The sequence below is a fragment of the Accipiter gentilis genome, chromosome 13 (assembly GCF_929443795.1).
Source record: "Accipiter gentilis chromosome 13, bAccGen1.1, whole genome shotgun sequence".
Classification (NCBI taxonomy): domain Eukaryota; kingdom Metazoa; phylum Chordata; class Aves; order Accipitriformes; family Accipitridae; genus Astur; species Astur gentilis.
Genome location: NC_064892.1, coordinates 4,874,674 through 4,887,108, shown reverse-complemented (window position 1 = coordinate 4,887,108; position 12,435 = coordinate 4,874,674). Strand labels below are relative to the sequence as shown.

Below are 12,435 nucleotides of genomic sequence, written 5' to 3'. Positions count from 1 at the left end.
CTTTAAATGATGTAATGAGAATTAAAGACTATTTAAAGGGAAATTGCACAGGGAGCTTGCTTCATATGTACACAAAGTTATACTGCAATGTAGTTGCCTGTCCAGCAGCAAAAATATGTAGTAGAAATGGGAAATCTTAACATGCACAGGCATGTAGTAGTCTTCACTCAAGGGCTGACATTAGTACCACAGCTTCATATTAAAGGAAATGTTTATTTCAGTATAGTCTTACCATTATAAAATAATGCCAATATGTGTTTCCTGCTCTGATCTGATAAAATATTGCCTTCCTTTGATTAAGATACATTACTAGATTGTACCCGTTGAGTCACACTGATGTATTAGCTACCAGTCCAGCCTAGCATGATGTGATGTTAATTGCTTGAGCTAAACGATAGAGGTTGCATTCTTTCACTTGCTATTTATTCTTTTAGCTATTTGTTTTCTGTTCTTACACTGCTGCTGTTTCTCCAATATCTGTTTGACTGTCCCAGGATTTGAACATTTAAACCAAGAAAATATGTGCTTCAAAAAGCGTGATATATGTTTGGTTTTACCGTTTGTGTGCAAAAGCTTACTGGTTTGCTTTTGGCATGCAGGGAGAGTAACGTGTAAATTAATATACTAATTTGTTACTTTCAGAGGTGGTGACATCAAAGGAGTGCAGCTAATATTTTGACCAGTATGTTGTTATGCCTGTGATGATTTATTTTCTGTCTGCTTACTTAGTCCCTACTCTGTTTGAACGGTTTACAAATGGTACTGGATTTAACTTTACAATTCCATATCTAGCAAGCTACTACCCAAGGTAAGAAATGACTGCTGAATTACACAGGGTGTTTATGGATCAACCAGAAAATGAATCCAGCCAGCCTGTTTCTTAACTGCAAAACTGCCTTTCCTTCTAAAAGTAACTCCTTTTGTTTTCTGGGAGACACGTCAGGTGTCTAGAACTAACCTGTAGCTGAATTCTGTGTTTTTTTGAGGAAAAACATGATTTCTCAAGTGACTTGAGTTAGAGGAACAGTAAATGATGACTCACCAGTGAGTCACAGTAACTCTGTGGAGGCCAAATAAAATGTGTTAGGTTAATCTAGATGAAGAAGAAGAAATTAAGCACCCAAGTCTAAATGAATTTAGGACACTAAAAATTTCAATACAGCTGTTAAACTGCACCTCCTCAACAAAATACTCTGCCATCTAAATCCTTTCAGTGTTTCTTCGCACCTTCGTGTCTTCTGCCTAGCTCCAGTTTCTGTGCCAGATTTAGCCGAGTATAGGATTCACTGGGAGCCCCTGCCTTTTAGAAAGGTGCAAGCTCCTCTCTCTTGCTGAACCCAAACTCTGGTTTGGTTAATAGGATCAGTCATGAAAGCAAAGCTACCTGGTAAGCTCTCACCATCAATCACTTGCTGCAGACATCTGATGCAGAGCAGCAACTGTCAGTGGGTAAGCATGGGTAACTAACTCTGTAACACCTAGCTGACATTAATAACTGATCAGTTAAGGGTAAGTAGTTGTCCCTGTGATACTGTACTCATTTGTGGCACAGGATATGGCCAGCCATTCCTATACCACTCCATCGGTTTTGTCTGTATCTCCATATTTTGGCCTTCGCGTGAATGGCAGCATGCTAATCATATTTAAATAAAGGACAGGGGCCTTGATTTAAAAAATAAAAATAAACATTATCTTCGCAGTGGTGTACCTGAATAATTCTTTGATGGTCTGCAGTAATTGCTTCCCTGAGGGCAGTACATTGTGAATGCCTAACTGAAGAAATTTTATGTTGTGTATTGCAGCAACCTGGTAGATTAGAAATGGTCAGGTACTATAAGTGAGTCAGCTTTGCACAACAAAGGTTGAGGGGAGATAGGATTAACTGATCTTTTTAGAAAAAGCTAAAGAATAATGATTACATGTGTTAGCATCTTATTAATGAGGAATAAATTAAAACTGAAATTGGAAGAAAGATTCTAGTCAGCAGAAGAGAAAAGGTCTATATTAGCTCACCAATGGGAAAGGAAGGGAACTTCAAACTGGTTTACAATGGAGCGGAGCAGTTTATGAAATAAATTGTTGCATGGTCTTGGCATTAAAAAATAAGTGCCACAATTTTAGGAGAGGTGGGTGTCTGACTGCTGTCTTCATGAGGGGATTGTAAAGCATTTGGTTGGTTGGTCGGTCTCATATTTTAATGAACCCAAAGTTGCAGTAATTCTGCTGAGATATCTGTGGATGGGAGGAACCTTTATTCTCCCCTCAAGATGCACAACTTCAAATTTTGTCTTGGTTGTTGGGGGTTTTTTTCTGCTTTCTTCCTGCATTCCTGTGAAATACTGGCAGTTAGATATACGAGTGTTGGGTAACATACCCTAATGCTTTTGCTGGTATTGCGAGGCCTCAGGCACTGGGATGTCCCGCTCCCCTGTAGTGGAAGGGTTGGGCGCAATAAATGGTTCCTGTGAGTCCTGGGCTCCATCAGGCAGAGGATCCCAGCTATCAAGGGTGGTCATATTCCAGGGAGCTACCTCATTTTAAGAAACGTTACTAAGAATGTTTAACGTTTTCAGAATGAAGGCTGGCACCTTAAGTGTAATATGGCAGTGTCTGGACAGTCTATAGGAACTCAGAGCGCTGAAGTAACTTCATAATTACATAAGTACATATTACATAATATACGTAATAACAAGCGCGCTGTTTACATGCTCTGTATTATCTGCAGCTGCTTTTACAACTGATATTTTTAGTTCCCCCCAAAATACATGGTTGCAAATTTGTCACGGTAATGTTTTTATGAAGAACTTAAATGAAGAAAAATACAGCACCGCAGTTAGTAAGTGTAGTGACTCATTCTGAATAAAATAACAGGTGGTTATTTCTGCAAGTTGAATCCCGCAGAACTTCCATTAACAACAGCAGATATTTTTGCAGAAGTAACATTTAGCTTTCTACCTGTTTGTTCATACATTTTAGAACCATTTTTTCTGTATTTTGCACATATATTTACTAATGTTAAAATGTTTTATTTTAATCTGCATTTAATATTCACCATTTTAAAATTTAAGTAGCGTGTTTCTCTTACAAGATGTACTTGCCCCTGATTGTTTCTTCTCTGCCAGTAGTTTCTACATCTCTGGTTTATTTTTTTCAAGGTTATTGTTTCTTCAAGTTGTTGGTTTTTGTTGGGTTTTTCTTCCTCTCTGCAAACCCAATCTCATCACTTCATACCATGTAGAATGTTCCCATCTGGTCTGCTGTGTTTCTTTTTCATTGCAAATGTTGAAATTTAACATGCTCTTTGGAATGAGGATATAATTGCTGTAGAGCCTGCTATTACAGTACACCTTCGGGATGGATATCGTGTCCATATAGAGTGTTCCAACTCTAGAATTTAATCTTCTGGGTTTTAGAGCTTTCTGTTTTGTTTGAAAATTTTATTTTCTAACTCATGACTGAAATTAACTTCCTAAACATGAAGTGGGCATAAACTCAGTTTAGAGTCAGCATGTATTTGTGTATATGGCCTTTCTTTGCACACAGACATCTCAAGTTTCTACTAGAAGTTAATCATGGCACTTGAAATGTTTCTGATGTTCCTGATATTCTCATAAAATAATAAACAAAGGTCTGGGACAAAGGTCTCTGGAATAGGAGAGAAAGTATGGGAAAGTAGTGGAAAGGAGCTTAAAAGGGATGAGGGGGAAAGCACAAATAAGAGGAAAAAAGTGAAGTGAAGGAAAAGAGAGAATTGTAGTCCTTCAATAAGAGTATGTTCTCCACTTGTAGATGTTTAATCTGACTGTATGTTACCAAACAATTAATTAACATAATTAAAAGAACTAGCCCTTTTATTTGCAGTATATGGATGGATGTTTGTACCTGCCTGCTGAACTACAGGAACAGCAATTTCTCCAATGATCATGAGCTTCGGGAATAGGGCTTTGATTATTCACAGAAGAATAGAGTAGCTTAGGTTTGGCAGGGCCACTGGCAGTCATCTAGTTCAACCCTGGGTTCAAAGCATGTCCAACATGAGAGAACAGGTTACTTAGGGCTGCGTGTCCAGGTTGTATCTCTGAGGATGGAGATTCTAGCTCCGGGCAACCTGCTACAGTACTGGACCATTATTACCCGCAGCTGGACTTGTTCCAGTATATCAATGCCTTTCTTGAAGCGAGGAGCCCAAAAGTGGACACCATGATTCAGGTTCAGGCTCAGAAGTGCTGAGCAATCACTTCTCTTGGCCTGGTGACTACGTGCTTGGTAATGCAGTCCTGTGTGCGATTGACCTTTCCTGCAAGGGTGAACTGCTGATGAACATTCAAAGGGTTCTCCAGCTCCTTGTCTGCAAACCTGTTTTCTAGCCAGTCTATACTGTTACACAGGGTTATTCCAAGGCAGGTGGAAGACTCCGCAGTTATTTTGTTGAACTCCGTCAGGTTCCCGTCAGCCCATTTCTCCAGCCCATCAAGGAATAGCTGAATGAGGCCCTGCTCTCCCAAGTGTTGACCGCTCCCTCCAACTTGACGTCGTTCACCAACTTGCTGAGGGTGCACTCTGTCCCATCATCCAGCTTGTTAATAAAGACAGTAAATAGTGTTGGCCCCAGTGTGAATCCCTGAGGGAAGCTGCTGGTAACTGGCTGTTGCTTGGGCTTTGTACTGCTGGTCAGAAGCCTTTGAGTCCAGCAGCGCGCCCAGTTTCCCTCAAATCTGCTTATCCAGTCCATATCTCCCCAGTTTTTCTTCATGGACGCAAGAGGAGGCCGAGTCAAAGGCCATCCTAAAGGCAGAGCGTACAACATTTGCTGCCTTCCCCTTCCTTGTCCACAGCACCAGAGTCACCCTTGGCAAATCCATACGGGATATTAGCAATCTGTCTGTCGTGTGGCTGGCAATGGCTTCTGGGAGATTTGCTCTGTAACTTCCCCAGGGACAGAAGCGAGGCTTGTGTAGCTACCTGAATCCTCTTCTTGCCCTTACTGAAGATGGGTGTGACATTTGCATTTTTCCAGTCATCGGGAACCTGCCCTGATCACCATGATGTTTCGGTGATGATAACATGGGCCATCTCCCTCAGCGCCCTGCGTTACATCCCATCTGGTCCCGTTGACTCCAGTATGACCAGCTGGACTCAAGAGCTTCCTAACTGTCTTCCTTTAGGGCAGGTGTTGCTCCAGTCTCACAGGAGTCTTGGGGACCTGGGAGGCCCAAGGACAAAACTAACCAGGGAAGATTGAGGTGAAAAAGGCATCAAGTGCCTTGGCTTTTTTCATGTCCTTTGTCACTAGGTCCCTTTTTCCACCGGGCAATGGGTCCACGTTTTCCATAGCTGTCCTTTTGTTGTGCCTTACTGTGTCAGTCATACTCTAGTATTGTTACGTAGGTAACTGCTCTGATAGACTCGTTGTAGATAAGCAGCACCTCCTTATAGAGATTCTAAAACAAGGTGTGAGTGATGTATAGAAAATTCTGAAGGCAACAGAAAAGATTAATTGAAATTTTCTAGGTAAAAGTACAGAATTACATAATGACGGTTGAGGGCAAAATTTTAAAATTAATCAGAATAAATTTTCACACACTGGAGCCACCTGTACAAATGAGTTTCACAAAATATTTTGAAGGGCACTAGTTTTGACATTTTAAAAAATGATTCCTGAATGAGTATTTGTGTAGTACCTATTTATACCAGATGTGAACTCTGTCTAAAAAAAACCACCTGATGTCTTTGGAGGCATATGTCTGTGGTGCCTACGAACTTACTGTTTTAGGAGAAAAGGTCCATCACTAGGTTTCCTCTAGGACCTCTAGATTTTCAGATACTGAGCAGTGTCAGACACTGGACTTTGAATTACACACGTCACTACCCTCGGCAGGGGTGGTGTTTTCTGTGGTCTCTGTTTACATTAATGGAGAATATTAACATTTAAGGAGCCTTTCAACATTCTCTAATATCTTTTTAAAATGCGCTTGCAGTCATGGGAAATTCCTTTTTGTACTTTCCCATCTTATGATTGAGTGCACTCTTGCATGTGAAATCTCTGTTTCTGAGTCACTACTTATCACAGGAGGAATAAAACCTGAAAAGCACACCACAATTTTGGTACTCCCTCAGGTCATTTGGTAAAAATAGAAAGAAATAATTTAAAATTACTTTTCTAAGAAGGGAAAAGATCTTTTTTCTTTCTTTTTCATCTCTCTTCACTTATAAAATCTGATTTACTTTAGTGAATATTGTCTACAATGGAAGCACTTCTGATGAATTATTTTTCTATGTGGCACTCTTATAGCACTGCCTATAGACTCCTACAACTTGAATAATTTAAATTTATTTTAAGAATGTGTCGTGTGTGTTTATACAGGTGTTTTCTGTTTATGTAAGAAGGATTATATGCAAAATTGAACATTTTTCAGTAGTTCCTGAGTTAGCATTCTCTATACATTCAAGTGCATCTGACGGTGTGTTAAACGGATGGTGCTAAAAATGTTCCTATAAGTAAGCTGTAGTTAAGTCCTCAGAGAGGAAGCTTTTCAGCAAGCTGAACTTCAAATATAACAAAATTATAACAAAATGCTTTTAAGCCACAGCCCATTTAATGAGTAAAAATAATATTTGAAGGGTTTTTTTTCATAGCTGTGGGTGTTGCATTTGGCAGTTATTCAGGAAATGTAAGTTTTGATATTCAGACTGTCATTTCACATAGTATTATTCCTATCAGTAGTTCCTCCAGAAGGGAAATGTATTTTTGAGTGAACACTTCAAGTTATTTAGGTCCTGGTTTGTGCTATTTGCAGAATTCCCACTAAGATCCCTTTCATGTAAAGGCCTGTGGAAACTGCAACTCTTGAAAGTTTTGATAAGCTGGTGAGCAGTGAAAAATTACCCCATGCAGCATCCCACACCTCAGACACAAGACAACACAAAACTACGGGCAAGGACTCAGCTGGGGGAAATGTGCACCTGAAGTCACCTTTTTTTGTTCCCCTTCTCCATCCTAGGAAGTATTTTTGTTCTACAATCTCTCACATTCATGCCTTTGGCATTGGTTCTGCTGTGGCCTCTGCTGTTGTCATTAATACTTCATTCAGTTTTCTGCGTGTTTTATTGTGAGGAACACAGGTTTTGTATCTGGGTGTATGGATGAGACGCGCTAGTTTATGTTCACAAGTTCAATCTTGGTATCTGGAAAGGTGCTTGAGTCTTAAATTTCTGAAACTGCTTCCAATGAGGGTTTAGAAACTTAATAAACATCTTGTGCTGTGATTAAGGTGGGGACCCTAAAGAAAGTTAGTTCCTTGTACAGCCGTGGAAGTCGCTGGCATAGGGAAGTTAAATCAAACTGTTGATATTCCCACTTTAGATACTGCAGTCTATTGGCAATCCTGTAACACCTCAAGCCTGGGCAAATAATAGGAGCTTAATTTCATAAGTGAAGTCATTTCCGTAGCATTTGGGAAAGGTATAATCCTCACCATTTGTCCATTTGAATCAAAGAGGTTTTGTTCTGATGCAGGAGACTACTGCTGCTCTTTGTGTGCTTTGTTTTGTAGAAAGTCTGCTATTAGACTAAATATGCTGCCTTCTCTGCTGCTTCCAATCCTAAACATTTGGAAATAAGATACTTTTTGCCACCTGTTCTTATTTGCTAATGAATCTATTATCCTGAATGCTGCAAGTTATCTAATTGTTGGTTCCCAACAGCACCTTTGTTTGCAAGGTGGTTATTACATTTTGATTGTTACATACTTAGGATTAATTCCTTTTTATTGTTTTGCACTACTGTTGCTAGTATCATTCTTATTAACCATCTATATCTTTCTTTTTGCAGCTTGGGTCCTGTGTTTGCACTGTTTGTACCATTTTATTCCTCCATTCCAAGAGTGCAGGTGGCACAAGTATTAGGCCACTTTTCTATCACAAACAAGACACTGGTCTACATACTGGGTTTACAGGTATGGTATGTACTTGCTTGTTCATCTTTTAATGAATTACTGATGTAGTAATTAGTATTTCTGCATGTTCATCTATGCAATTTTGATGCTTCCACATGTATGATTCCACATATGTTTAGCTAGTGACTGTCCCATCAACTAAAATATTGAAAAACGTGTGTTACTAGTATGCATTTCTACATGCTGAAGTGGTGGGCAAGTGATCTGTTCTTCCATTGTCTTCTGTCTTGATTGTCTTGCACAGGACATATATAATATATATATATTATATAATATAATAGACAATTCTACAATTTGGTTTTTTTGGTCAACAAAATGAACTAGACAAAAATAGATGAAAACAAAACCTGATGATAAGGCATATGTATGTTTTTACCTTTCTAATCTGCTTGTATTCTTGATTTTGTTTATTTTTTCCCTTGTCTGTTAGAGCTCAAACAAAGCTATAGAATACAGTGTTTTTCTATAGTAAGACTGTCGGTAAATAATCAAGGTTTTGGCTGAATTCCACTTTCATATAAATTAATATTATTTGTATATCAAGCATTACCATGTGACAGGTAATTTAAAATAGTGTAATGTAGAGCACAGTAATATCATGTAGTATTATGTTAAATTTGAGTGGAAAAATATAGGTACTTGGTACAGAAAGGCAGTAATTGTTCAAAAAAACAGCAACAAAAAAACCCCAGCAGCCTAGAAATGGATGGACTCTCATGTCACAACCTGAATTATGAAACAGGAGATGTGCAAACTTATGAGAAATTATACTCATTTTTATATATTATAGGGACTCAAAAATAGCTCTAGCACTAGCAACGGAAAGCACCGTAGTTATGTGAAGTGTGGTAGTATTTTAGAATGAATGGTCAGTTTCAGAATGTTGGCTTGTGCTCCACATGAACATTTCATTCATCCCTTTTGCTGTTCAGTGTTTGGATTCCTTCAACCTCTGCTACAATACCTTATTTCTTGATCTTTCAGAAATCTTGTTTCCTCTCTTCCAAACCCATGAGTACCACTATTATTCCGGTCTTTGGGCAAGCTGTGATATTGTCTGAGCTCTTTTTCATCGTGTCCTTTGCCTTTTGCTTTCGTACACACACCACTTTCGATACAGATCACCGCTGTTACTAATCACTGTATCTTCACTGGATCTTTCCCTCCTGCGTACAGAACGGTTGCTGCCATCACACAGAGGCTGAGGGAAAAGTCATTTGCCTTCTCCTCCTCTGTAAACTCTGCCCTTATCTCAAGTCACTCCTTCCATAGTCAGAAGTCTAGAGGGAAGGTGTTCTCATGATTCATTCAGCATCTTGCAGAACTATTTTAGGAACCAGCATCAGTCTAATTTTCAGCCTATTTTTCCAGTTGGTAATAACCTTTTCCCGGTGATTAATCACGTTACTAGAAACAATGGGCTGCCCTGTTGGCTTATCAGGATTTTCTTAAAAATTCACTCCAACATATTTCTGTGATTTCATGTCGACAAATAGGCCGCTGGGTGAGAATTTTATTTCTTTAATTTTGATGCTCATGCTTAGTCTGTCCGTGACTGCACATCTAAGAGCTTCACTTGCCTGCCCTGCTTGGAACTCTTCTCCTATTGCTGCTGAGTCATTTCCTTTGCTTCAGTCTATCTTTCAGACTTGTTTTTCTGTGCAGCCTATAACTGACATCCTGTTATACTTAGTACGCTATATGAAAATAAAATGTATTGTTCCGTAGAAGGAGAACAATTGTTGGATCCCTGTGTTTTTTCCACTTCTGCTGCTTCTGGAATACATCTTTTTTTAATGTTAAACTGAATTTTAATAGAGATAAGTGTCTGACTTCTCCCATTGTCATGATAAGTACATAGCCTATATAATATTGCAAGATAGTAGTTCGGACAACAACAGCTTTGTAAAATTAAAATTTTAAATCACTGCTCTTGTCTTCTAGCTCTTAACCTCTGGTTCCTACATCTGGATTTTAGCCTTAAGTGGATTGGTAAGTCTTACTGTTTTAAAAATCATGTGTTGCTTAAAACACTCTGTTATGTATACAATCAGTGCAGTATATTTGGACTCAAAAAGAACTGAAATTACTGAGTAATATTTTTATTTGTGATGGTAAGTAGAAAGTTTTCGTCTTCAACTTCCAAAGGTGTAAAGCACTAGCTGGCGGGTGATAAACTGACAGACAACGAAAGAGCTGGTTAATATTTGCAGGGTGCCACTGCTCTCCGAGTTAATTTTATTGCTATGGATATAGCTTTAGACCCACAACTACAAATGAGGCTATTGAGGAAATGCTGGAAATGTTTACCCTATTGGTTGGGGGCTTTTTTTTCAGTTTTCAGCAAGCCTCAAGCTTTTATTCCAAAAAGCAACTTTTAACAACTTTGCTGTGAGGATTTTTCATGTTTTGCTGTTCTCATAGGACATCTGTAGTGTAGCCGTTTCTCACTATGGTAATGGCAGTAAGGGTGCAAAATCACTTTCTTCACACCACTCAGATAAAGTCGGTGTGGTCTGTCTTTTTCCTTTCTGACTCTGTTCTTGGTACTAAGGCACTTAGTGCTAAAACAGGTTGTACTAAATCTTCCAGATTGTTAGATACTGATAAGCTTCTTTTAAAATTTTACAGACTTAGAAATTAGGAGCTCAGACTCTGATTTTTTCACCCAAAATACTGTCTGCTTTTCAAACAGTGAAAGTGCCACCTCTTCCAAAGAAAGTCATTATTAAGTTGATGCAATCTTAAGAACTTAAATTGTGGCCTTGCTATTTAGAACCTACTAATTTGAATTTATGGTGAGCTTAGAGTGAAATGCATGTGGACACTTCACATAAAGCTGCTATAACTCAGTAGTTTGGTCTCTTAGCATTTGCATTGACTGTTCCAAAATATTCTGTGAGCTCACAGGATAACTAACAGGAGTGACGGAGCAGTAAATAATGAAGTCTGCTCAGCAATTCGGTCTGACCATAAATATCGATGAATACAGTGCAACTAACAGACCAGAATTTTGCTATCCTGCAGATCAGCCCAAGCCTCTGTGCCCACCTAAGGATCTGTGACTTCCTCCAAACATACTACCCTTCCTGTTACTCTTCTGGCTCTTTTAATAGCCCTTCCTTTTGAACAGGTGTTCGTTAGAGAGGGAAGGAAAGGAAAGGAAGGAAAAGGAAAGGCAATTTAACTCCCTCTTTCCGGGTTGCAGGAACTGTATGTGTACTTGGTTATACAGACTTATAAAGAATGGCTCAAATAGGTTTGGTTGTTTGCTTTTTTTTCATAATATATTATGCGATTCTTATTTTGATTCCCTTTTAGTGTACAGTTTTATTCCATTGTATAATGCAACATTCTTAGGATTCTTTTTCATAAATGAACTTTTTTTTGATTGCAGGTTGACACTGTGTTTTACATAGGTATAAGTCCATAGGAATAAACTGAGCTTTCTCTGTGTCACAGGAAGGCTTAAAAAATAATTTGAAGTTTTCATATTGCTTCAGTCAGCATAAATTAAGTCATCATCAATGATGATGTGTTTTCAGTCTCAATTTTTTCTGCAGCAAGCGGAGAGCTGCACTCTACCATTTTGTAATAAGTCCTACAATCTGGAAAGAAGTTCAAGTTAGGAATTTCAGCCATTTTTTGCACAGCATATGTGTCGCACTCCTGTGAATAAGAAGTCTCTTTTTCTCCTCTGTTAGAAATAATAATTTGGCATCTTTTGAGAAAACTTGGTATAGGAGTAAAATTTCACAGTATATTAAATAATCTGAAGAGGGATATGAAACACTGTAAAGGTACCTTCTAGCACTGCAAGTGTAGATACTTGATAACATATGTATACGTACAATTACAGAAATATGTAGGTTGTCAAATCAACGTTAAGACATTCCAACAACCTATGTATTTTTGTAATTCTCACTGCTCTTGATGTTTTCTAACATATTATATCTTTGTTAATCAAATTTTCATGTATTTGTACAAAAAGGCTGAGTAAATGCATGAACATCAAGTCAGCTAGGTGTGATACCTAGTCACTAGTTCATTGCCTGTTAGAGGCTTCACTGTCTGTATTTTTAGCTCTAATGATCACTTAGACCCCCGTATGACTGTATATGGAAGCTGTTCTGCAATTTAGCTTTTGTTGCACTTCTGCTTATGTGGAGTATTAAAATGGATGGCGCTGGCACAATTTCTGAATTGTTGTCAGTTTCCACTTTCTCCACCATGTTCCCGGTTAACATTAATTTAAATTCTCACAATTTATATTTTGACATGTAATGAACACTCTTAGACTAAATGGGATCTGACTTTCCAGGTACAAGATGTGGCACTGGAGACTGATTTCTGTGTTCATCCTTGCTGTTCATCTAATGCTGTTAACACTTCCCTGTAAATTCCAGGCAGGGTGTAGAACAACTGGGAACTGTACTGCCTTGAATTCTTGTTTTCAGTGGTTTTGAGCCATGCCATCATT

General features: G+C 38.6%; 1 protein-coding gene across 4 annotated transcripts in view; it reads left to right on the top strand.

Moving 5' to 3' along the window:
* UBAC2 (UBA domain containing 2) overlaps positions 1-12,435 on the top strand; it is a 103,516-nt gene that overhangs the window by 58,911 nt on the left and 32,170 nt on the right. For all 4 annotated transcript variants that reach the window (XM_049815623.1, XM_049815624.1, XM_049815625.1 and 1 more), the window contains 2 exons: positions 7,832-7,955; positions 9,900-9,947. In XM_049815623.1, coding sequence (XP_049671580.1) covers positions 7,832-7,955; positions 9,900-9,947 — 172 coding nt within the window. The remainder of the gene's footprint in view (positions 1-7,831; positions 7,956-9,899; positions 9,948-12,435) is intronic.